General features: G+C 44.3%; 1 protein-coding gene across 1 annotated transcript in view; it reads left to right on the top strand.

Moving 5' to 3' along the window:
- Nucleotides 1-23274, top strand: part of LOC122861860 (protein unc-79 homolog) — a 38820-nt gene extending 15546 nt beyond the window's left edge. The window contains 36 exon segments of the mRNA XM_044166861.1: nucleotides 324-464; nucleotides 1004-1058; nucleotides 1061-1218; nucleotides 1552-1779; nucleotides 2088-2217; nucleotides 3170-3249; nucleotides 3401-3549; nucleotides 3658-3815; nucleotides 5239-5420; nucleotides 6043-6244; nucleotides 6336-6518; nucleotides 7219-7287; nucleotides 7693-8030; nucleotides 8169-8351; nucleotides 8561-8723; nucleotides 9123-9272; nucleotides 9399-10682; nucleotides 12282-12383; nucleotides 12886-13002; nucleotides 13538-13640; nucleotides 13731-13871; nucleotides 13983-14021; nucleotides 14149-14261; nucleotides 14533-14618; nucleotides 15008-15181; nucleotides 18775-18843; nucleotides 18932-19042; nucleotides 20299-20403; nucleotides 20506-20583; nucleotides 20704-20793; nucleotides 20922-21097; nucleotides 21651-21834; nucleotides 21933-22136; nucleotides 22340-22417; nucleotides 22511-22552; nucleotides 22680-23274. Coding sequence (XP_044022796.1) covers nucleotides 324-464; nucleotides 1004-1058; nucleotides 1061-1218; nucleotides 1552-1779; nucleotides 2088-2217; nucleotides 3170-3249; nucleotides 3401-3549; nucleotides 3658-3815; nucleotides 5239-5420; nucleotides 6043-6244; nucleotides 6336-6518; nucleotides 7219-7287; nucleotides 7693-8030; nucleotides 8169-8351; nucleotides 8561-8723; nucleotides 9123-9272; nucleotides 9399-10682; nucleotides 12282-12383; nucleotides 12886-13002; nucleotides 13538-13640; nucleotides 13731-13871; nucleotides 13983-14021; nucleotides 14149-14261; nucleotides 14533-14618; nucleotides 15008-15181; nucleotides 18775-18843; nucleotides 18932-19042; nucleotides 20299-20403; nucleotides 20506-20583; nucleotides 20704-20793; nucleotides 20922-21097; nucleotides 21651-21834; nucleotides 21933-22136; nucleotides 22340-22417; nucleotides 22511-22552; nucleotides 22680-22868 — 6054 coding nt within the window. The 3' untranslated portion in view covers nucleotides 22869-23274.
- Nucleotides 23275-23789: the final 515 nt, after the last annotated feature.

The raw sequence follows: 23789 nt of genomic DNA, 5'->3' as shown, positions 1-23789 counted from the left end.
TCACTTAAATCACTGGTATTTAGCGATGCATGCAGTGTTCATGTTATAGCACAGAAGAAATACATTTAAAAAGCTCAACAACTGCAGTTTTAACTACTTTTTCCTCAGAAGGAAATGGTTCCTAATGAAAACACAATGAGGTCTTTGCATCATCCTTAGTAACTCAGAATTTGTTTCTGGAAAGTCACATTGCTATTGAGTTTATGTGATGAAAATTCCATTCACATCTTCACCACTATCTGCATGGTAAGTAGAAAAATATAGTTTTTTGTGATTATAGTGAATGGATCCTTTAAATGTTGGTGTGTGTTGTTTGGACCTAGGTGCTGTCAGAACTGGACATTGTGGTGCCTCTTCAGCTGCTGATTGGGATGTTCTCTGATGGAGTGAACTCTTTGAAGGAGCTGGCCAATCAGAGGAAGGCACGCGCCTCAGATTTGTCAGGCAACACTGGGGCCCGCAGGGTGAGGGAGACAGCAATACCAAAGCTATACCCCAAAAAACTAAAAGATATGAGAATTCAGTGCTTGTTGACATTTCTTTTCGTTCCAGTTTAGTTGTCAAATCAGTAAGAGGCCAGGGCTTACAGTATATTCCATACAACTCACTTCACTCTACTCAAAACATCACCTGACTAGATGTTATTACATCTTTGGGAGCTTTTTTTGTGTGGATATTTTGCATTCTGTCAGATGCCTGTTTAGGATTAGGATGTACTCATTTCTACTTTTCTTGGCTTCTATTTTCTACCATTCACTAGGATGTACTGTATGTTGCCATGGTAACTGCCAATGTCTAAATATAGCTCCCTTAAAGGGCTTAATTGAACTTGGTTGTGATGTAGATTTATCATTGAAATTTATAGTCGAGCAACTATGCACTCGTGTCATTATAAGTGGCAGTAACACGGGAACGTTGGAGATTAAAAGACTTTCAGAGGCATAAATGGTTTGAAGTGAAACACATATTTTACTTTATATAGTGATGTGCTCTTTGCTTGTAGGTGAGTGTGGTGTCAGATCCTGGTCGCCGCGGGCAGCACAACACTCTCAGTCCATTCCCAGCCCCTTCAGGAGCCCATTCCGCAGCCCTCTGCGCTGCAGCCCCTTTAAAAACCTGGGTCACGCTACCGGCCACTGCGCTCTGGATCTGGACTGTGACGACGATGACATGAACCTCGGCTGCTTCATCCTCATGTTTGACCTCATCCTAAAGCAGGTGACCACACCTTACTAATGGTGATAATATTTCTACAATATTCGTATAGGGACTAATTTTGTTTCTAGATATTTGTATGGGAGTAACAAAAGGTCTTAATACAAACCCTGTCATATTGTATTACTAAACATATGCCAAGGATGTACACTGAAGTGTATTTTTACACAATATGCAACACAGTTTAAAGACAATTATTCCTCTTGCTCATTCATAAAGGGAAAAATGACACACAACGCAATGACAACAATGCACACAGGTGGGATCTTGAGAATTGTGCATCATGCTCCACTTTTTGTTCCCCTGTTTTTACGGTCGTCTCATCTACTGTCCCAGATGGAGCTTCAGGATGACGGTGTGATGCTGGGTCTAGACAGCAGCCTGGGGAAGGATATCGTGGGCATCATCAACAACGTCTTCCAGGCCCCGTGGGGGGGCTCACACACCTGCCAGAAGGATGAGAAGGCCCTGGAGTGCAGCCTGTGCCAATCCAGCATCCTGTGCTACCAGCTGGGCTGTGAGCTCCTGGAGAGGCTGACCCCCCGGGAAGAGATTCGCCTTGTGGTGAGACACACAGCATGAATGTTTATGCACCAAATTTAAATGAACCCTGTGCATAAAGCAGGTAAAGCTTTGAAATGAATGCCATGTAGCCGCCATGTCCCAAACCACAATGCCAAAAACACTGCTGTGTGCCTGAGCTACTGTAATGTTGTTGAAGATAAATTTCATAAATCATGTCAATCTCTGTCTCCCTTTGTATTTAAATTACTTGTGAATGACACTAATGAATATCATGCTCAGCTAAATTACTGATGAATATATGGAACATATAAAGGAGACGATTTGACAGTGTTTGGTTTCCTCTGCAGGAACCAACAGATAGTTTGGAGGAAACCTTGCTCTTATCTCAGCCAGATTTCTGCCTTGGGGCGGAGAATGGAAGTGAGGAAGCAGACAACCCAAGTGACAACCCCAGCAACCATTCTCCAGATAACGCACGTGTGTATACAATGTTGTTCAAATAACCATTGTAGACATGCTTATTCATTTTCTTCAGATGACAAGATCGATTCCACTTTCCCATCTGTGTATGTAGCTGGAGCCAGCCGAAGGTTAGCTTATCTTAACAGCGGACAAGGTTGTTCAAATAACAACTGTAGATAAAAATCATTAAATGTGTCAGCCAAAACAAATAATAATTTCAGTGAACTGCCAGAAGAATACCAATAATCCTTAAAGAAATACTACAACATTTTGGAAAATATGCTTATTTGCTTTAGCTAAGCTAAGCTATTAGCTAAACTTACTGGTTGCTGGTTGTAGCTTCATATTTAAAGAAACATTTGACATTTTGGGAAATACGCTTATTGGCTTTCTTGCTGAGAGTTAGATGAGAAGATTGATACCACTCCTATGTTTGTATGGTAAATATGAAGCTATTGCTAGTCACCAGTTAGCTTAGCTTAACATAAAGACTGTAAACATGGGGACACAGCCTGGCCCTGTCCAAAGGTGACACAATCCGCCTACCAACACCTCTATCGCTCACACCTTATGCCTCGTTTGTTTAATCCATACAAAAACGGAAGTAAAAACAGCAATTCACCATTTCACAGGGGGTTTATGTAGGCTACCTGACTATTTCTTGGCCAGGTGGAGTGACTTCCTAGTCTTGTTGTCACCATGAGGTTGCTAAGCAACCAGCAGAAACTCCAGGAAATTAACTTACAGCTCCTGAGAAATAGCTGTTTCTCCCTGTTTCTAGTATTTATGCTAAGCTAAGATAACTGGCTACTAGCTCCAGCTACACATTTACTGTACAGATGTGAGAATGGTAAAAATTAAGGACTTATGTTTGCATTGATACGTTTCACACTCGCCATCCAACCATGTCTGCTCTGTAATAGTGCTGAGTGAGTTGTTTCTAACACAACACTCTTCTTCCTTCCAGCCATGAAGAATAACTCTGATACAAAGTTCTCCTACCAGCAGCTCCCAGTGTCTTTGAAGCTCATATACACCATTCTGCAGGTACTTGTTCTGAATATTAAAAGTGAGGCTCAACAACTGCAGCTTTAACTACTTTTTCCTCAGAAGGAAATAGTTCCTAGTGAGGCATTCAAGAACGTGATTTTTTTGAGTGTACATGTGGTACACTCTCACACATCTCATCTGTATTCAGGAAATGTCCAAGTTTGAGGAGCCTGACATCTTGTTCAACATGCTGAACTGTCTGAAGATCCTGTGTCTCCATGGAGAGTGTTTGTACCTTGCCCGCAAGGATAACCCCCAGTTTCTGGCCTATATCCAGGAAAAGATGCTCATCCCAAGGTGTGTGCTGACTGATCATTTTAATAGAAATTGTTGCAAAATTGTTGTGTTTAGCCAACTGCTTCACAGCAATTTGTGTGTGTGTCTAATTTGGTGTTTGTGTTTCAGTCTGTGGTCCATGCTGAAGTCAGAGTTTTGCCAGCTGGCCTCCCTGGCTGTGCCTCAGCTTCTCCACGCCCTCTCTTTGTCGCATGGAGCGGACATCTTCTGGAACCTCATCAACACAAACTTCAACAGTAAAGACTGGAAAATACGATTCGAAGCAGGTGAGAGATGAGAGGCTTATGGTGTGAAATGACATATATTGTGTATCTGATATCTGCATTTGCTTCCCAAGATGATTATATACACACATAAAAAAATCATCAGGCTTATCATGATGTGACTAAACCAATAATAATAATAATATTAATAATAATAATGATCCTCAATAATTTATGTTTGCATATTGTTTTAATGACATTTTGCGAGTAAAGTGGTTGTGGTTGTGTATGAATGAACCATTAGAGCCTGCTTACATAATATGCTACCTAAACCACTGCCTGGCCATATCTCCCACTTCTGTTGTCATGGTTACTGTGTGGCTCAAACAGGCGGCAAAGAGGAATTGTGGGATTAATAACGTTTTTCTCGCCTTGTGATTGGCAGAGAGGAGCTGTATGACCTTGAGACAGAGGCAGAGGTCCTCTGACTCAGTGTATGAATAGAGGGAAACAGGGGAACAATTGAATTGACAATAGCCTCAAACATACAGTAAATATTTCTCAAAAGTTATTAGCCTGTTGTGTATATAAACACCCAAGAAAATGGTAAATTAAATTTATTCAGTCTTTTCATCTAGTAAAATTAGCACAATGACAGGTTGAAAGGCTGATGGTCTATATCATGACCACAAACTCTAATAATGTTATTATACCCTGTAATTGTATAATTGTGGGCGTAAATCATACGCACAAAAAATATATATATATTAAACCCTAAATGTGACCAACAGGCAATGTGCTACTCTGGGATGTCTCTTAACTCCCACACTGACACCTAGTGGTCAACACTGTGTGCTATCCATCAGCCCAGAGTGGGTGAAGTTTATGGATTTCAGAATAAAATGTCTATTTTTAGATTTTAATCTGAGTCATGATAAATAAAGCCTACAATTACTGGAAGGATCTTCTTTTTGGAAATGACTGAATGCATTCTTATTTCATACCACGCACAGGGTATGTGGGACATTGTGTTGTCAGAGTGGCACCTGTGTGTATGTGAACGACTTCTTGCGTTTACAGCATTACATTATAGAAACAGTTTTTTCACACTTACACCCATAGAGTAGATTACCAGTGAGACTTTTTGTTTTACCTCTTTTTATACATTTGCATATCAAAGATACATATAACAGATATTACGTAATTTAAACAGATTTCAGGTAGATTATTTATATTATTTATTACGTCATTTCTCAGCTCTTTAACAAACTAAATTCATATCGATACACACATGCATTATGTGAAGACAAATATGATAACATGCAAATATTAGCTAAGTAATACATTAACTTCTTCATCAATGACCTCATAGCTGGTTCTGTTTATTATATCTAGGTAATTATGGCCAGACATGTAGCAGCTCAGTTGTCTGTCTGTGTTGCTGGCAATGTTCCCTTTTATACTGTTTTCTCATAAAAACTCCCAGTGGAGAAGGTAGCGGTGCTGTGTCGGTTCCTGGACATTGGTGCGGTGACAAAAAACCACTTGCTGAAGTATTCCTTGGCCCACGCTTTCTGCTGCTTCCTGGCCTCTGTGGAGGATGTAAACCCAGCTGTGGCCACCCGAGCCAGACTGTTGCTGGACACCATCAAGAGGCCGGCCCTGCAGGTGACCTGCTCACAGTCAGATCAGTCAGTCAGAGTGCAAAAATTAGTTTGACCCATGTTGGAAATTTTGGTGCCATTTTGGTGAGGTCCAATGCTCATCATTGGACTTAAATGGGGCCTCACGAATCAAAATGCTACAAAATCGTCTAAATTTGTTAATTTAATAAATCTTATGTGACATATTTGTGTCTGAAGACAGACTGATGTTTTGGGAGTACAGGATTTTTTGCATAATGGCAGCTAAATATACATTACACATGCTGAAATAGGAGTGAATATCTAGAAAAATAAGGCCCATCACAATTTCCCAAAGCCAAAGGTGACATCTTCAAATTGCCTTTTTAATCTTAGCAACTGTCCAAAACCCAAATATATTTAATTCACTAAAGTGAGACAGTAGAAAAGCAGCAAATTCTCAGATTTTAAAAGCTAGAACCATCCAAAGTTTGGCATTTTTGCTTGAAAAAGTTATTTAAACGAATGTCGACTAATTGCTTCAGCTAAAATTCACATTTTATAGAGCATAAACAAAGCTTTGTGTGTATACAGTCTTGTGTGTTCATATAGCTACATACATTCATGTCCTGCTGTGTATTTATATGTGTGTGTTGTTTATTATCCAGGGGTTATGCCTGTGCCTGGATTTCCAGTTCGACACTGTTGTGAGGGATCGGCCCATCATCCTCAGCAAGCTCCTGCTGCTGCACTTCCTGAAAAAGGACATTCCTGCACTTAGCTGGGAGTTCTTTGTAAACCGCTTTGAAACATTATCTCTAGAGGCTCAGTTACACCTGGACTGCAACAAGGAGTTCCCTTTCCCTACTAGTATGTACTTGCTTTGTCCCCATACAGAGTTTTTACACCTACTCTGCAAGTTTCTTGACACAAATTAAGTTTGTAATCTTTCTTTTGACAGCCATCACAGCCGTACGAACCAACGTAGCCAACCTCAGTGATGCAGCAATGTGGAAGATACGACGGGCCCGTTTTGCCAGGAATCGGCAGAAGAGTGTGCGTTCCCTCCGTGACAGTGTGAAGGGAGGCCCAACAGAGTCTAAACGGGCATTTTCACTCCCTGAGTCACTGAGCAACCGACTTCGTGAGTAGCACAGATCAGCCAGTCAGTCTGTCTATCAGTTTGAATCTGAACCTGTGTCACTTTCACTCTGTGGTCTAACAGTGTTTGCAAATACCTTTTGAGACTTGAAGTGCCTCATAGGTGCTTTGTCCGACATGACATTACAGAGTCCATGACTGTATCTTTAAGTCAGTTTGTGACCAATTTATACGTAGAGAAGCACCTGACACTGTCTGCGTTGTCCTAATGTGGTGATCACTGCCATTTTATATTCCTTGTGGCTGAAACAAAATGCTTTTTTATTTGCAAATACTATTTGACCAAAGTCTGGCCCCATTTTCCTAATGTTTCTCTCCTCACTCATTTGTTCCCAACAATCATTTCACTTGAATGTCTAAACCCTACTTTGTTTAATAAAGGAGGAACTCCCTACATTCATTTTATCTTTGGCTCTGCACAGAAGGCTGTCTGAGTTTCTGGGAGGTGTTACTTATTTTGGCTTCAAACATGATGTGGTTATTAGATATTTGTGATTCGTCAAAATGCCCTAATTCTTGATAACACTTGGATTGTGTATGTGTATGTGTATGTATGTGTGTATGTGTGTGTGCATGTGCTTGTGTGTGCACATGTGTTGGGTGACGATGAAGCTCAGACACGTGTCCTGTACTACCTCCCCTGTACATTCTCCTAAATTGTGTTCTTCATATGTGATTTTTAGCTCTAAGACTTACGAGGCAAGAGCACTCTGCCCCGACACTGGGAGATATGATAGAGAAAGTCCTGCCAGGTAAATAACAGCCTAAATCTGAAACACACAGTATTATTCTTCATAATCATATCATATTGGAGGAAAAGTACAGTATAATTATCAATAAAGCTATCATTGGAAAATATGAAAAAGCAATATTTGTTCTACAGTGACTGTTATTGTTTTTTCAGGCTTACACTAATTCTGACACTGAAAACAGTGAAAAGCAACACTCTTTCTAACAGCTAGCTACTCATTTTTTTGTGTATACCCCATTTACATATTCCATGAACACATTACACTGATGTATGTACATTGCATGAGGATGTCTGCACCTCTCTTGACAGAGAAGTGGACAAGATGAGTTGACACCCCCCACCTCTGTGTTGTCACCCCCTCCGCTCCTGCACCCTTCCCTCTCCCTATCTTTTCCCCTGTCTGCAGCACGTTTCCTCCCGCACTTTAACCCTGACGCTTCAGCCCCTCTTGTAGGCCAGACCCCGTCTCCTGAGGACGACACCGTCATTAGAGACCTGCTTCCTGAGGATGCCGGCATAGATCACCAAACGGTTCATCAGCTGATCATGGTGCTCATGAAATTTATGGCCAAAGACCAGAGCAGCGCCGAGGCCGACATTGGCAGTGCCAAGGCTTTCAACACAGTGAAGCGTCACCTGTACGTGCTGCTTGGCTATGACCAACAGGAGGGCTGCTTCATGATTGCACCTCAGAAGATGCGCACCTCCACCTGCTTCAACGCCTTCATCGCTGGCATTGCACAAGTGACATATAATCTATTATCACCTTTTTTAGTATTCTGTGACTATAGCTAGCGATTAACTGGTATGTTTAGTAGCATATTGTGAAGAATATAACAGTATACCATGAATGATAATGAAGTTAACTGTTGTTTCGTCCAGGTGATGGACTACAATATTGGTTTGGGGAAGCAACTGCTTCCCCTGGTGGTCCAGGTGTTGAAGTACTGCACGTGTCCCCAGCTGAGACACTACTTCCAGCAGCCGCCTCGATGCTCTCTCTGGGCCCTGAGGCCACACATCCGACAGATGTGGCTCAAAGCCCTGCTAGTTATCCTCTATAAGGTACTCTTTGTATTACTATGTGTCAGTGGGCATTTATTTCATGGATCAGTATTCATTCGGTCTCCTAGATAACACGTTATTTCACCTCCAAGTGATTGCTGAATCTTGCTGTTACATATGTTCTTTATATCTTATGATATACATTCTGAATTACAAAGAGAATGACAGTTATACGATATAAGCTTATTATATTTTTCTATGCACCGCAGTATCCTTACAGAGACATGGATGGCAGCAAAGTGGTCCTCCATCTGATCCACATCACCATCAACACACTGAATGCCCAGTATCACAGCTGTCGTCCTCACTCTACGGCCGGACCACTCTACAGCGACAACTCCAACATGAGCCGCTACAGCGATAAAGAAAAAGGTGAAGCAAAATAAAGAATGTTGTTTATCTCAACACCAGACTTCTAAAACACCTTGTTTGCTGAACAGGTCACAAAATGTAAAAATACATACATATGACGATCAATTGTCTGTACTGGAACCTGGCAGCTGGCCACTTCCTAGAGTAATCTTAAGACCTTTGCTTAAGAAAGTTTGGCTATTAAGAAAAAAATAATTTTTGATTTTAGGCGAGAATCTTTCTTTTAAATGGATACCATTTATGACTGCAACATTTTGGAAGAAAAAACTTTACTATGCTGTGTAGATTATACTGGCAAGATAGGATGACATTGGCACTCTTCCCAGTGAATGTCTCTTTCAAAGAGTATCTGTTTGCCTCTTAAATGCAGTACTGATATAATTTTTTTCTCCATCTTAGAAGAGGACAGTGTATTCGATGAGTCAGACGTTCATGACACACCGACTGGTGCTGCTAACAAGGAGTCACAGACCTTCTTTGCCCGTCTGAAGAGGATTGGTGGCAGCAAGTCTGTGAAGTACCAGCCGGTAGAGCTGAATGCCAAGAAAAGTAAGAAGCAGAGTCTTTCAGAGTAAAGTGTAGTGTAACAGCACATCGATTGAGTCTTTTCCAGCAGATTGCAGGAGGCTTGTTGCTTTCACTGGCATAAAGTCTCATTTTTCTTCTGTGTATCAGGTGAAATTGAACTGTCAGAGTACCGTGAAGCCAGTGCCCTTCAGGACAGCATTCTGCACTGTGTGAGGGAGGAGAGCACCAGGAAGAAGCGGCTGCAGGCCATGCACAAGCAGAAGTCTCTGGACATTTCCAACACTGACTCTATCCTCTTCAATTTGGATGAACATCGACGTAAATCCTGTATTGATCGCTGTGATATGCAGGCGCCCCCTGTGGTCCTGCCCCCATCCTCTGCCACATCCCACAGCAGGCATCACGGCAAAGGATCATCTGATGACTCTTCGGTTCGGGTGGAGGGCAGTGATGCCGTGGACCGGCGAGGCTCTCGAGGCGGCCAGTCCGACACCTCCAAGCCTGTCATCCCAGAGGTCCGCCTCAGTTGCATGGAGACCTTTGAGGACAAGTTTGACCAGGGCTCGCTAAGAGGATCAACTCAGGGGAAGGAGGACCAAGACCTCATTGACCTCTCTTCAGACTGCACCTCCATTCCAGAGAAGCACTCACTGCTCTCCATGTCTGACAGCGACTCCTTGGTGTTTGAACCGTTGCCTCCTTTGAGGATCGTAGAGAGCGACGAAGAGTTCGACCTTAATACCATCATAGCCTCCAAGTTCAACGGGAGTCCAAAGGTCTTGTCTTCCCCTGCAAGCAGTAACACTTTGCAACTGTCTCCTGTGGTTCAGGTGAGTGTAGAGGACTGTTCTAGTGACAAAAAGAACCCAGACCTTCTGGTCGGAAAGAGAGGCTCAGAGCAACCGTTTCTGGAAAACAAGCTGAACCGTGTGACTCCCAGCACCTCTCTGGATCTTCCTGACAGACCAGAAAATGTCTGCCATGATAGCCCCATGACCCTGAAGCAGAAGAGGGACCTGCTGAGGAAGACCCACCATGTCCCTTACACCTCTCTGGATGATGCGCCTGTGACCACCGAGGAGGTAAAGACCGGGATGGGACCAGGGACAAGTCCCTCTGGTAGGACCATCTTCTTGAACATCCCAGAAGACAAAGCAAAGCCTTTTTCCTCACCAGAAAAAAGCAAGAGCAACAGCAACGACGAAGAAGAGGACGGGGATGATGAAGAGGATGACGACATGGGCCATGAAGCGGACAGCGACCCCAAACCTGACAATGGGGATGACAATGATGAGGCAGAGTTTAAAATCCAGATCGTTCCCCGACAACGGAAGCAGAGGAAGATAGCTGTCAGTGCCATCCAGAGGGAATACCTGGACATCACATTCAATATGTTCGACAAGCTGGGTGGTGAGCAGACCACAGAAACTGGTAAGAAGGAAGGATAGAAAAGGATAACTCCAACTATACCAGTGTGCTGGTCAGGTGCTGTGTTATTTGTTTCAAAGCGATCTTTTAAGGAGGTGTCTAAGATTTGAGGAGGCTTATCCAAACCCTTTTAAAAGCATAAGAATCACGTTTTGCACCAGTGTGGTTGAAAGTGTGTATCTTAACCATTTAAACTACAATAATAAAATGTTAGCCCATTTACTACAAATCATCTGTACTTTAGGTCACAGTTAACTATTTACCATGCTGATGTGTTCTAGAATTTTTTTCTTTTGGTTGCAGGCATCCATTGGTTTCCATTTTCCTATAACTTGAAAATCAATTAGCAGACTCTGAAAACTTACTATTAAATCACTTACAGATCACTTCACAGTCTCACTACAGCATTAATTAGTGACCTCCTGATAGTTTATGTTCCTAACAGATCACTGTGTTCTGCTGACTCCCTTACATCAACTGTTCCTTGGTCCAGGACAAAGAGTCTACAGTGATGCTGCATTTAGTTCATACACCCCCAGACTCTGGAACAGTCTCCATGTAGATCTGGGAATGTGCACCTCACTTACAAGTTTTAAAACTTGGTTCAAGTTTTCAAACTGGTTTTACCAAGAAACTTTTACTATATTTTACCTCATACACAGTATGAATTGTCATTTATATATTGTTAATTTTATTATTATTATTTTAATCTCTCTTTGATTTGTCGCTTCAGAAAATAATCCTTTCTGTTATGGTTTTAATGTTTCTATATTTTTTCTTTTTTGTGAAGCTCATTGTAGTGCATATTTTTGTGTGAAAGGTAGTGCTATATAAATAAAGTTGTATTGTTATTATTTTATTATTATCAAAGTAACATTATCATTGTGAGGTAATGTAGCGCAGACTTTTCAAATCAATCTGCACTTTAATTACATTACCGCATAACGTCAATGTAACATTGACAAAAATTAATACAGGCTTAATGTTCACTGTGATGGAGTCTACTGATAGATTTTCAAACCATATTACAAATAAAATGGAAACCAATGGCAACCTGACATGCTAGGAACAATCTAAAAGTCACAGTATGCATTTTACAATGGACAGCATAAATGTAAAGGATACATGATTTGTAGTAAAGGAGATAAGTATTGCCAACACATGGGTATGCACCTTCAAGTTTTTAGAATATACAGTAAATGCACTCTGAAACATGTGCAAGCTGCCTCAAATCTTTATTTAACCAACCACTCCAGCTGTGTGATGTCCTGTGGTGTGTTTCTATGTATGTTTTCACTCTTCCTTTCCTTTCATACTAACACATTAAAGGTTTTTCAGCGCACATCAGAAGCTGTGAAACTATATAATTTGACTTAAAAAAGAAATAGAAGAGGTGGTGAGGATAACAAAACACTAAACTTCACATAAGAAACCGTTTTTAAATTAGCACTAAATCAACTTTAACTATCTCCTAATGGTAGCGAAAGTAGTTCTTATTACTACTGAATGTCTATATCTTAAGCAGTTTTTATTTATTGGCATCAAACGGCATATAATCTGATGCCAATGCCCCGCCCATTGTTCACCCATATTGCCTTGCAGATCACAAAGTTCTGTCTACATTGGAAAAGCCACGAGAATCTGCCTCAGCCCCAACGCTTGAAGCTGCTATGCCTGAAACAAGCCACCGCTCTTCAGTATCAAGTAGGATCCAAATACTTTACTACTTAGTCTCCTTATAAGCGTCAATAAATTTGACTGTTGTCGTTTCATTATGAGGGCCTTAATTTACCTTTTTTTAAAAAACAATTTCTGTGCTATCTCATATATTACCTATGCAGACAACCAAAAAAAGCATATTCTATACTTTCCTTTTGCAAACTTCATGTTGGAGCTGGAAATATGCAATAAAATCATATAGTATTATTTGACTTCTTATTGTAAAGCCAGTAAAATAAATACAATGTTTTATAAATTAATTTTCAAATTAGTTTCACTCTAAAGTATTGTCATAATGTTGTATTTCCTCAAAAAGACTGAGCTAAATACTTAATTTCATCCGTATGATATAATAAAATTACACTGACCATCTCTTCTCATGTGTGTCTTACCTATTTCCATGTAACCACACACACTTGTTGGTATTGCTGAAACGGTCATAGCAGGTACTTCAACCCAGGTGTTGTTTTCTGTGTCTGACCTTTAGCTCAGTATCGTCAGGTGAAGCGAGGCTCTCTGGGAGCTCTGACCATGAGCCAGCTAATGAAGAGACAGCTGGAACATCAATCCAGTGCGCCACACAACATCAGCACCTGGGAGACGGGTCAGTCAGTTTAGACTTTTCTATATTCCATAATGACCCCTTGAGAAAATGTGTGGCCATACTTTAGTAACACGTGTAAGAAAACAAAAGAAACAGAAATAAAGTAAGTGGAAAGCGACACTTAATTACCAGTAATTGAAATCAAACTGTGGACAAATACAATACAATAAAGAAGAAAAACATAAGTAAGCAAAAAACAAACATGCAAATGTGCAAAAACAAAAATATTTAGTTGTAACTTAAAAGTAGCCTTTTACTTTTTGACAGACTTAGCAAGAACTCTGTTACTTTTAGTAACTATTAGTTTATCTCTAAAACCAGGACAAACTAATGAATAATGACAAGCCCCATAAAATACACAGTCTTGGAACATAGTCAAGTAGCCTTAATATCCCTATCTTCCCTGTACACAGGGCTGAGCTTAAATAAAATATTTTTAAAAAACAAAACTAACATGTTTTTCCTCATTGACCTCATTCAGCATCTAATAACTGAATCTTACCAAAAGCCTCCTGTTCTTTTATTTCCTTTGTAGGTCCAACGAAGACCAGTCTGCTCTCTGCACCGAGCACAGTTAGCATGTTTGTCCCTGCGCCTGAGGAGTTCATTGATGAACAGCCAACCACAATGTCTGACAGGTGGATGAATCAATCGACAGCTATACCTGTCTTGAAACAAGTCTTCTTAATGTTTAACGTTTTAATGTTTATTTCTATGTGATGTCCCAGGTGTCGGGACTGTGCAGCCGTGCTGGAGGAATACGACGAGGAGACTCTCGGCCTCGCGGTGGTCGTTCTTTCCATGTTCATCCACCTCAGCCCTGATTTGGCCGCTCCGATGCTTCTCGACATTATGCAGTCTGTGGGCAGGTACAGCTGCTCCAGCAATCTACATCCACACAGCACTTCACCATTAAATGACCTTACCTTAGAACTCATGCATAATTCATTCCCTAATCCACTGCTTTAACTTTTTTTCAGGTTGGCATCTAGTGCCAATTTTTCAGGACAAGCTGAAAGGTATGAGACATTAAAGCTGTCACACCAGCGTGCTCAGATGTTCACTGTGCTTACAGATGAGTTTAATAATGGATATGAAGTGTGACCGCCTGTCCAACACAGCCATTCTCCCTGTGATGTTTTGCAGTACGTTGATCCCAGGGAATGTAGCAGGTGTAGCCAAGCAGTTCCTTCGCTGTATGTTTCACCAGCTGGCCCCTAATGGCATCTTGCCCCAACTCTTTCAGAGTAACATCAAAGGTCTGCTCATACCACTGACTACTAAACTCAAATATCCCTAAAATATACCTGCACTATTTCAATAGAGACTTACAGCATATCTTAGCTGCTCATGTCTGTGTGTTTTGACCTTGTTGCACTAAGTTTTATATTTTGTAAGCTATAGTAGATGCATTTACTGCTTTCCTAACATATTTATTTGAATGTATATATTTTTCCCATAATTATAAGGCAAACTTAATAGGTTCCCACTGGATAACTGGATTTATGTCTATCTTCCTTTTTTTTGCAGATGGAAGTTTTCTGCGAACACTTGCATCTTCCCTGATAGATTTTAATGAATTGAGTTCTGTTGCTGCCCTCAACATGCTGCTCGAGGTGAGATTTTTCTCCATGTAATTGTGTTGAGTCATTCAACCAGCAGGAGGAGCTCTTGCCAAAGCAAAAGCTTTTGTGGCTTCAGCTACATGTTCAGCATAAGCCTGTCTAAATCAACAAATCATCGGGGGATTCAAGAAAACCTGGCTTACTCTGCACCACTGTGCCAGTTTATTGTTACTGTTAAGCTAAATAAATGACACAGATAAGAACCTGTTGATGCATGAGCTCATTCGAGCAATCATCTGTGCTTCATTGTCCTGAATCCCCTGCTCTCATCATGAGCATTGTGATTGATCAGGACTGAATGATCAGTTAAATGGAAATATCTTCGCTTATAGAATGTCATTATATAACCCTGTTATGATTTATGCCTCTGTGCCCTCCAGGGCTTGAACAACAAGAAGAGTCTGCCAGCAGGGGGCACAATGCTGCACTGCCTGGAAAACATTGCCACCTTCATGGAGGCTCTCCCCATGGACTCTCCTAGCAACCTGTGGGCAACCATCTGCAACCAGTTCCAGACCTTCCTCACAAAACTGCCCTCTGTGCTTCCTCTTAAGGTAGATATCGACTCTTCCGTTCACTTAGTCATGGTCTGATATGGTTTGATGTGATTATGGCTGGAGGAAAAAGCATCTAGCAGTGCCCTTGTCGGGTTCAATAGGACAGAGTCTCCATCCATCCATCCATCCATCTTCTTCCGCTTATCCGGGGCCGGGTCGCGGGGGCAGCAGTCTAAGCAGGGACTCCCAGACTTCCTTCGCCCCAGACACTTCCTCCAGCTCCTCCGGGGGGATCCCGAGGCGTTCCCAGGCCAGCCGAGAGACATAGTCCCTCCAGCGTGTCCTGGGTCTTCCCCGGGGCCGCCTCCCGGTGGGACATGCCCAGAACACCTCCCGAGGGAGGCGTCCAGGAGGCATCCGGATCAGATGCCCTAGCCACCTCAGCTGGCTCCTCTCTCGACGTGGAGGAGCAGCGGCTCTACTCGAGCTCCCCGTGTGACTGAGCTCCTCACCCTATCTCTAAGGGAGCGCCCAGCCACTCGGCGGAGGAAGCCCATTTCGGCCGCTTGTATCCGCGATCTTGTCCTTTCGGTCACTACCCAAAGCTCATGACCATAGGTGAGGGCAGGGGCGTAGATTGACCGATAAATCGAGAGCTTTGTCTTTCGACTCAGCTCCTTCTTTACCACAACGGTCCGATACAGCGCCCGCATCACTGCAGACGCTGCACCGATCCGCCTGTCAATCTCACGCTCCATCCGTCCCTCACTCGTGAACAAGACCCCAAGATACTTAAACTCCTCCACTTGGGGCAAGGACTCCCCACCCACGCGAAGAGAGCAAACCACCTTTTTCCGGTCAAGAACCATGGCCTCAGATTTGGAAGAGCTGATTCTCATCCCAGCTGCTTCACACTCGGCTGCAAACCGTCCCAGTGCATGCTGCAGGTCCCGGTTTGAAGAAGCCATCAGAACGACATCATCTGCAAACAGCAGAGATGAGATCCTGTGGTTCCCAAACCGGACACCCTCCGCCCCTGACTGCGCCTAGAAATTCTGTCCATATAAATTATGAACAGAACCGGTGACAAAGGGCAGCCCTGGCGGAGTCCAACATGTACCGGGAACAGGTCTGACTTACTGCCGGCAATGCGAACACAGCTCCTGCTCCGGTTATACAGGGACCGGACAGCCCCTTAGCAAAGGGCCCCGGACCCCATACTCCCAGAGCACTCCCCACAAAGCGCCCGGGGCACACGGTCGAATGCCTTCTCCAGATCCACAAAGCACATGTGGACTGGTTGGGCAAACTCCCATGAACCCTCGAGCACCCGATGGAGAGTATAGAGCTGGTCCAGTGTTCCACGACCGGGACGAAAACCACTCTGCTCCTCCTGAATCCGAGGTTCGACTATCGGACAATTCTCCTCTCCAGTACCCTGGAATAGACCTTACCGGGGAGGCTGAGAAGTGTGATCCCTCTGTGATTGGAACACACCCTCCGGTCCCCCTTCTTATACAGAGGGACCACCACCCCGGTCTGCCAGTCCAGAGGCACTGTCCCAGACCGCCACGCGATGTTGCAGAGGCGTGTCAGCCAAGACAGTCCCACAACATCCAGAGACTTAAGATACTCAGGACGGATCTCATCCACCCCCGAAGCCTTGCCACCAAGGAGCTTGCCAACAACCTCAGTGACTTCGGCCAGGGTGATGGATGAGTCCGCCTCCGGTCCCCAGCCTCCGCTTCCTCTTCGGAAGACGCGTGACAGCGGGATTGAGGAGATCCTCAAAGTATTCCTTCCACCGTCCGACAACATCCCCAGTCGAGGTCAACAGCTCTCCACCCGCACCGTACAAGGTGTTGGTGAAGCACTGCTTCCCCCTCCTGAGCCGTCGGACGGTTTGCCAGAATTTCTTTGAGGCCGACCGATAGTCCTCCTCCATGGCCTCTCGAACCTCTCCCAGTCCTGAGTTTTTGCCTCTGTGACCGCACGGGCTGCAGCACGCTTAGCCTGCCGGTACCTGTCAGCTGCCTCGGGAGTCCCACGAGCCAACAAGGCCCGATAGGACTCCTTCTTCAGCCTGACGGCATCCCTTACTTCCGGCGTCCACCACCGTGTTCGGGGATTGCCGCGCGACAGGCACCAGAAACCTTGCGACCACAGCTACGAGCCGCCGATCGACAATGGAGGTGGAAAACATGGTCCACTCGGACTCAATGTCCCCAACCTCCCCCGGGATCTGGGAGAAGCTCTCCCGGAGGTGTGAGTTGTAGACCCTGCTGACAGAGGGCTCCGCCAGACGTTCCCAGCAGACCCTCACGATACGCTTGGGCCTGCCAAGTCTGTCCGGCTTCCTCCCCCGCCAGAGGATCCAACTCACCACCAGGTGGTGATCGGTTGACAGCTCCGCCCCTCTCTTCACCCGAGTGTCCAAGACACGCGGCCGAGGTCAGATGATACGACAACAAAGTCGATCATCGACCTCCGCCTAGGGTGTCCTGGTGCCACGATGCACTGATGGACACCCTTGTGCTTGAACATGGTGTTAGTTATGGACAAACTGTAACTAGCACAGAAGTCCAACAACTGAACACCGCTCGGGTTCAGATCAGGGGGGCCGTTCCTTCCGATTACCCCTCTCCAGGTGTCACTGTCGTTGCCCACGTGGGCGTTGAAGTCCCCAGTAGAACAACGGAGTCCCGGGTGGTGCACTGTCTAGTACCCCTCCCAGGGACTCCAAGAAGGCCTGGTACTCTGCACTGCTGTTCGGCCCGTAGGCCGCCACAACAGTGAGAGACCTGTCCCCACCCGGAGGCGGAGGGACGCGACCTCTCGTTCACTGGGGTAAACTCCAACACGTGACGGCTGAGCTGTGGGGCTATGAGCAGGCCACACCAGCCCGCCCGCCGCCTCCCCGCCCGGCAACGCCAGAGAAATGGAGCGTCCAGCCCCTCTCGAGGAGACGGGTTCCAGAGCCCAGGCTGTGCGTGGAGGCGAGGCCGACTATATCTAGCCGGTAACGCTCAACCTCCCGCACAAGCTCAGGCTCCTTCCCCCAGCGAAGTGACATTCCATGTCCCTAGAGCCAGTTTCTGTGTCCGGAGATCTGGTCGCGAAGCCCCTGCCTTCGACTGCCGCCCAGATCTCTGCACCGGCCCCTTACGGATCCTCCTGCGGGTGGTGGGTCCACGGGAGGACGGCCCCACGTCGCTCCTTCGGGCTGTGCCCGGCCGGGCCCCGTGGGGAAAGGCCCAGCCACCAGGCGCTCGCCGTCGGGCACCCACCCCAGGCCTGGCTCCAGGGTGGGGCCCCGGTAGCGCCAATCCGGGCGACGTAACTGGCCTTGATTTTAAGTAATCCATAAGGGGCCTCTTCCGTTCACTTAGTCATGGTCTGATATGGTTTGATGTGATTATGGCTGGAGGAAAAAGCATCTAGCAGTGCCCTTGTCGGGTTCAATAGGACAGAGTCTTAAAATTGTAATTGATTTGACTCTGATGCTTTTGACCTTGGAGGTCAGATCAGTGTGCTCTAATCAATTTATCACTGCAGACACATTTAAAACACCAAGTTCAGGAATATGGCTTTGCACCATACAAACATTTTCAACTTTTGCAACCTACCGTGCAATCTGTGTTTCTCATTAGTGCCCTATGGATTCCAGCTTGAGGATTATCATTTGTCTACTGAAAATCCCAACTACAAATGCAACCCGGGTAAGTCCAGAGCAAAATTGTACATAATGATGTGTCCAAATTCTGGCCTTTAATATCTAACTTTTTCTCTTCTTTTTCCATCCTACAGAGCCTCCTGGAGCCTTTCTCCAAACTGCTGAGCTTTGTCGTTCAGTATGGCATCTTCAGTCTCTCCTACCTCGTAGAACTATGTGGACTGTGTTACAAAGCCTTCAACAAGGTACTCATGAGTGTGTTGACATCACATATAGTTTCTTATGTAGGAATAAAACAGGTGCTGGCATCCAGTATTTATGCAGTCTTGAAAGAGTTAAACCTTTTAAACTAATCTGCAGTGTTTAAAGTGTCTCGCTCATCATTCTTTTGGTGCTACACTTACTTCCCTGACTCTCCAGTCAGCCAGAAATGTGGCCATGTGTCACAGATGATTAAGTGGGCAATCAACCAGTATTGATTTACATGATTAGTCGGTGTGCTAGGGCCGAGGATGTATGGTGTGTTTCGGAGTGGTTGTCTCAGACAGAGATGGAGCCAGGGCTGTCTGCACTGTTGGGCCAGATGGATCCTCAGTCCTCCACCACTGTCAACGCTGCATGCTTTATGTCTCCTGCAGTATTGATTTTCTACACCCTCTTTAATTCCTCACCATATAATATCCGCTTTTCAAAACCCAGAGTCACTATGAGCAATTGCTTTTGGAACCTGTCCTGTGCAGATGTTTTATGGAGAGGTGAGGTTTCTGGGAAGCACAGGGAGGATTTTTCAGCCAGTTCAGTTAGCTTTGGAGATAAGGTTTTAAGGACACAACGTCAGGTTTTCTAGCCTTACTAAAGTTTGTCACACCATGCACCATTTGTCACAGCTGCACCGCACTAGACGCCAAATGCAACTGGGCCCTCTAGCTTAAGAACAGCCTATAATTTGCTATTTACCAAACGGACATGCTCCATTAACTTTTAATTACGAGAGTGCCGCGTACAGGTATGCGCAGGAACCAGCCACACAGTGAGAAATGTCAGAAGCAGCTCTGCATTCTGTAAGAGCGGAGGAGCATGTGCCTGTGCCTAACATAAGCAAACATGACTGCATAGAGAAAGAGAGAGGCAAAGTGGAAGCCAGAAGATGACAGTGTGGTTTGTAAACAGGCAGCTGGGCTTTGTGTGGAAGGGATGAACAAAGAGAGCAGCCTGTCCTCAGGGAGGGAGAAGGCAGCCTGACAGCCTCATCTGAGCTGCCTGGGACTCTGGGAGGAGAGATCTGGACTGGCCTAAATCTACTCCTCAGCTTCACTATTCTCTGTCTATTCTCTGTCTCCCTGCCTCCCCTCCCTCCCCACTCGCTGCCTGTCCTTCCCCCTCTATTCAGACTACAGAGTTTATGCTCTCCTCGCAGCATGAGTAAGGGAGAGTGATAATAGAAAAAGGCAGTCTTGCTGCATCAGTACATTTACTCCACTCTCTATCTCCTCGCATCCAGGAGAGAGATAAGTTCTACATGTCCCGCATTGTGGTGTTAGAGCTTCTGCAGGCTCTCAAGTTCAAGTCTCCTCTGCCTGACACAAACTTGTTACTGCTGGTCCAGGTAAAAATACTATCTTTTATGCACTTCAGTTTACAAGAAACAAATAAATCACAGTGTTTCATCCCAGATACAATTAGAAAAATTTGCTGTGAAATTTCTCAGTTTGTTTGTGCAGATATTGGTACACGGCTAGCAGAATCCACCATCATCCAAAAGCACATGATCTTAACGCTGCCGGGGGTAAGACTTTAGTTGATGTGTGTTTGGATCTTATTAGAATCAGCGTCATAAAACAGCAGGAAATAAAGATAGACCCCGCTGTAATTCCTCCTAAAGGATAAACTGTTTTTGTTCCTGCAGTGCACAACAGCAGCCATGGAATGCATGAGACAATACATAAGTGAACTCCTGGACTTCATTGCAGATATGCACACACTAACCAAACTTAAAGTAAGTCTTGTTCTTCACGTAAGCACCACAACTTGCATAGTATCTTATCATGTGTAGAGGTTTTTTTTCCTCCATATTTTGCCTATTGTTCAGCCTTATGTTTTCCTTACTCCACATCTGCTATTCAGAGCCATATGAAGGCTTGCTGTCAGCCACTGCATGAGGACACTTTCGGGGGGAACCTGAAAGTGGGCCTGGCACAAGTTGCCGCCATGGAGATCAGCAAAGGCAATCACAGAGATAACAAAGCTGTAGTTCGTTATCTTCCCTGGCTTTATCATCCACCATCCACCATGCAACAAGGGTAAGAATGACAAAACGACAGATGAGTTTAGTAATGATTCAATGAGTTCAGAATTAGTTCACCCAAATTACAAAAAAACACATTTTCTGTATTCATGTATTTCTAGTAATATCTACCTTTATTTGTCAAGGCTGTGAGAAATCAATCCATGACATCTTGCCTCCAGCCCAATGCAATAGAGGTGAATGTAATTGTTTTTGTGGTACTTACAACATTCAAAAATTGCACTTAAAAAAACAATAACAACATATCTTTCCAGAATCAATAGCCCATAGTCGCTCTGGATAATCACAGATCTAGCTTTCCCCTATAAACAACTGCTGACAGTGTTTTGGTGTGCAAGCAGAAATCTCAAAATCTTCATGGCTAGATCTCACTAGAGATAAGTGAGAAAATATGTTTTATGCAACTTGGGTGAACCTACACAAATACTAGCAAGATCAGCTGATGGTGAAATATTGAGTATAATCCTAAACATGGGAATATAATTGTATGGAACAAATTGTGGGCTGATTTGTAAAACTGAATTTCAATGGGGTTTTTTTCCCCGCAGGCCAAAAGAATTCATCGAGTGTGTGTCCCACATTCGTCAGCTGTCCTGGCTACTTTTGGGCTCCCTGACACACTGTGCCCTGCACCAGGGCTCCACCTCCTGTATGCCCATCCCTCTAGATGCTGGCTCCCACATCGCAGATCATCTTATAGTCATCCTCATTGGTTTCCCAGAACAGTCAAAGGTCTGGCAGAAACAAATCTCTTCAAATGACCCCACCCAGGTTCTGTTAATATGATCTATAACCACCTTTTCTGTTTTGGTCTTGATCTCTGTCCCCAGACGTCAGTGCTGCATATGTGCTCTCTGTTCCACGCCTTCATGTTTGCCCAGCTGTGGACCATCTACTGCGAGCAGGCAGCCGCTGCTCCGTCCCTGCTGAACCAGAACCAGACAGAGTTTTCCTCCAGCGCCATCCTCACTGGCCTGGAGTTCTGGAGTCGGGTTACACCCAGCATCCTGCAGCTCATGGCCCACAATAAAGTGGTGAGTGCTCTGCCTTATCCTTTTCCACTGGGGATCTATTTAAGCTAGTTAAGGAAGGAATAGGGGGCCTGGAAGTGTGGTGTGCTTGTATGAAGAGAGGATTTTAGTTTAAACTTTTGGATTAATTCCTGTTTTATATATGATGAGGAAACTGTAACTATTTTAGAGAAAATAACAGTTGTGATTGATATTTTTTCCCCTAGATGGTAGAGATGGTGTGTCTTCATGTCATTAGTCTGATGGAAGCCCTGCAGGAGTGCAACTCAACCATCTTTGTCAAGGTTTGCTACAACTCTAGTATTTTTCTACATGGTTAATATAGTATGGCCTTAACACATAGCCTAATACTTATCCATCCTCATTCTTTCCTTTAGCTAATTCCTATGTGGCTACCTATGATTCAATCAAACCTCAAGGTAAGGCTTTTAAAAAACTTTGCGCTATTATTGATACAGATTAATAATATGCAAGTAACTATGGACTCAGATGATACAGATGATTTCAAACTAAAACGTTGTCATCTTTCCTTCCTTGCTTCATCAGCATCTGTCTGCGGGGCTGCAGTTGCGTCTCCAGGCCATCCAGAACCGGGTGAACCACCAGAGTCTGCAGGGCCCAACATCCGGAGCCCCTCCATTTGCTCTGCGCAAATGGCTGCAGTGCACCCAGTTCAAGATGGCTCAGGTGGAGATCCAGTCATCTGAGGCTGCCTCACAGTTCTACCCCATGTGACCTGCTCTGTGGTCACCTCGGGTCCAGTCTGGGTCCTTAGACCTGCATGTATCCTCTCTGCCTGAAACCTCTGACCAAATTTTCAGCACCTTCAGTATAAAACCTGTATATGTACATTAAATCTATGCTATTTTAAAGTACTAACACTGGAGCTGATAATTAAAGGTTTGGCAGGCTTGTGAGTGTTAATTGTATCAGGTGCCTAAATCAGTTGAATTCAACAGATTTGAAGAGTCAGTAGATGACTAAGAGAATTTCTATAGACCCGTGTTGGTAATAGTGAGCGTCTGAAAGCAAATGCTTGTTGAATCTTAGATATGCTCACCCTGTGACATTCATATTCTATCACTTTTTAAGTTGCTCGGTTGCAAGCTGGATAATAAAAGTACGAGTTTTTCTAAACGTTGAGATGCTTTGTTATTTCATATGAATCGTCCACCCCTTCAAAATTCAAATGTGACATTTACTGCCCTTTGATGTCCTGACTGATGTGGAAAATGTCCAGTTTACCATAATGCAGATGGCAGAGCGATAAAATCAGCTCTGTTGTTTACTCCTCTGGATGAGAAACTGAACCTCAGGTGTCTCTGGGAAAATGACATGACATGCTTTACTCAGCTCCTGTCTGAGATCCTTGTCAGACTGTCAGTCATGCTGCCTCTCGCCATCAGAGCTCAGATTGATCAGAGGCCAATCTGAGTTGCAGCAGCAGCTTTGTAACTCGATAAGGTGGAGCCAGACATTGGAGGTAAACAGGACTATTTCGGTTGTGCCCCCACGCCAAAGTGAAACCCCCTCCCCTCCATCCCTCCTCTTCATTGGCAGCAGCGAAACAGATCGGTCCACGCATATACCAAGCAAACACAATTACCTTTAGCCTAATGTGGTTTGTTGTGATTAAGCATTGTTGTGAGGTCTAAC

Source organism: Siniperca chuatsi, linkage group LG15 (genome assembly GCF_020085105.1).
Source record: "Siniperca chuatsi isolate FFG_IHB_CAS linkage group LG15, ASM2008510v1, whole genome shotgun sequence".
Lineage (NCBI taxonomy): Eukaryota > Metazoa > Chordata > Actinopteri > Centrarchiformes > Sinipercidae > Siniperca > Siniperca chuatsi.
Note: the sequence above shows the minus strand (reverse complement) of the source record. Positions and strands in the feature narration are given on the sequence as shown.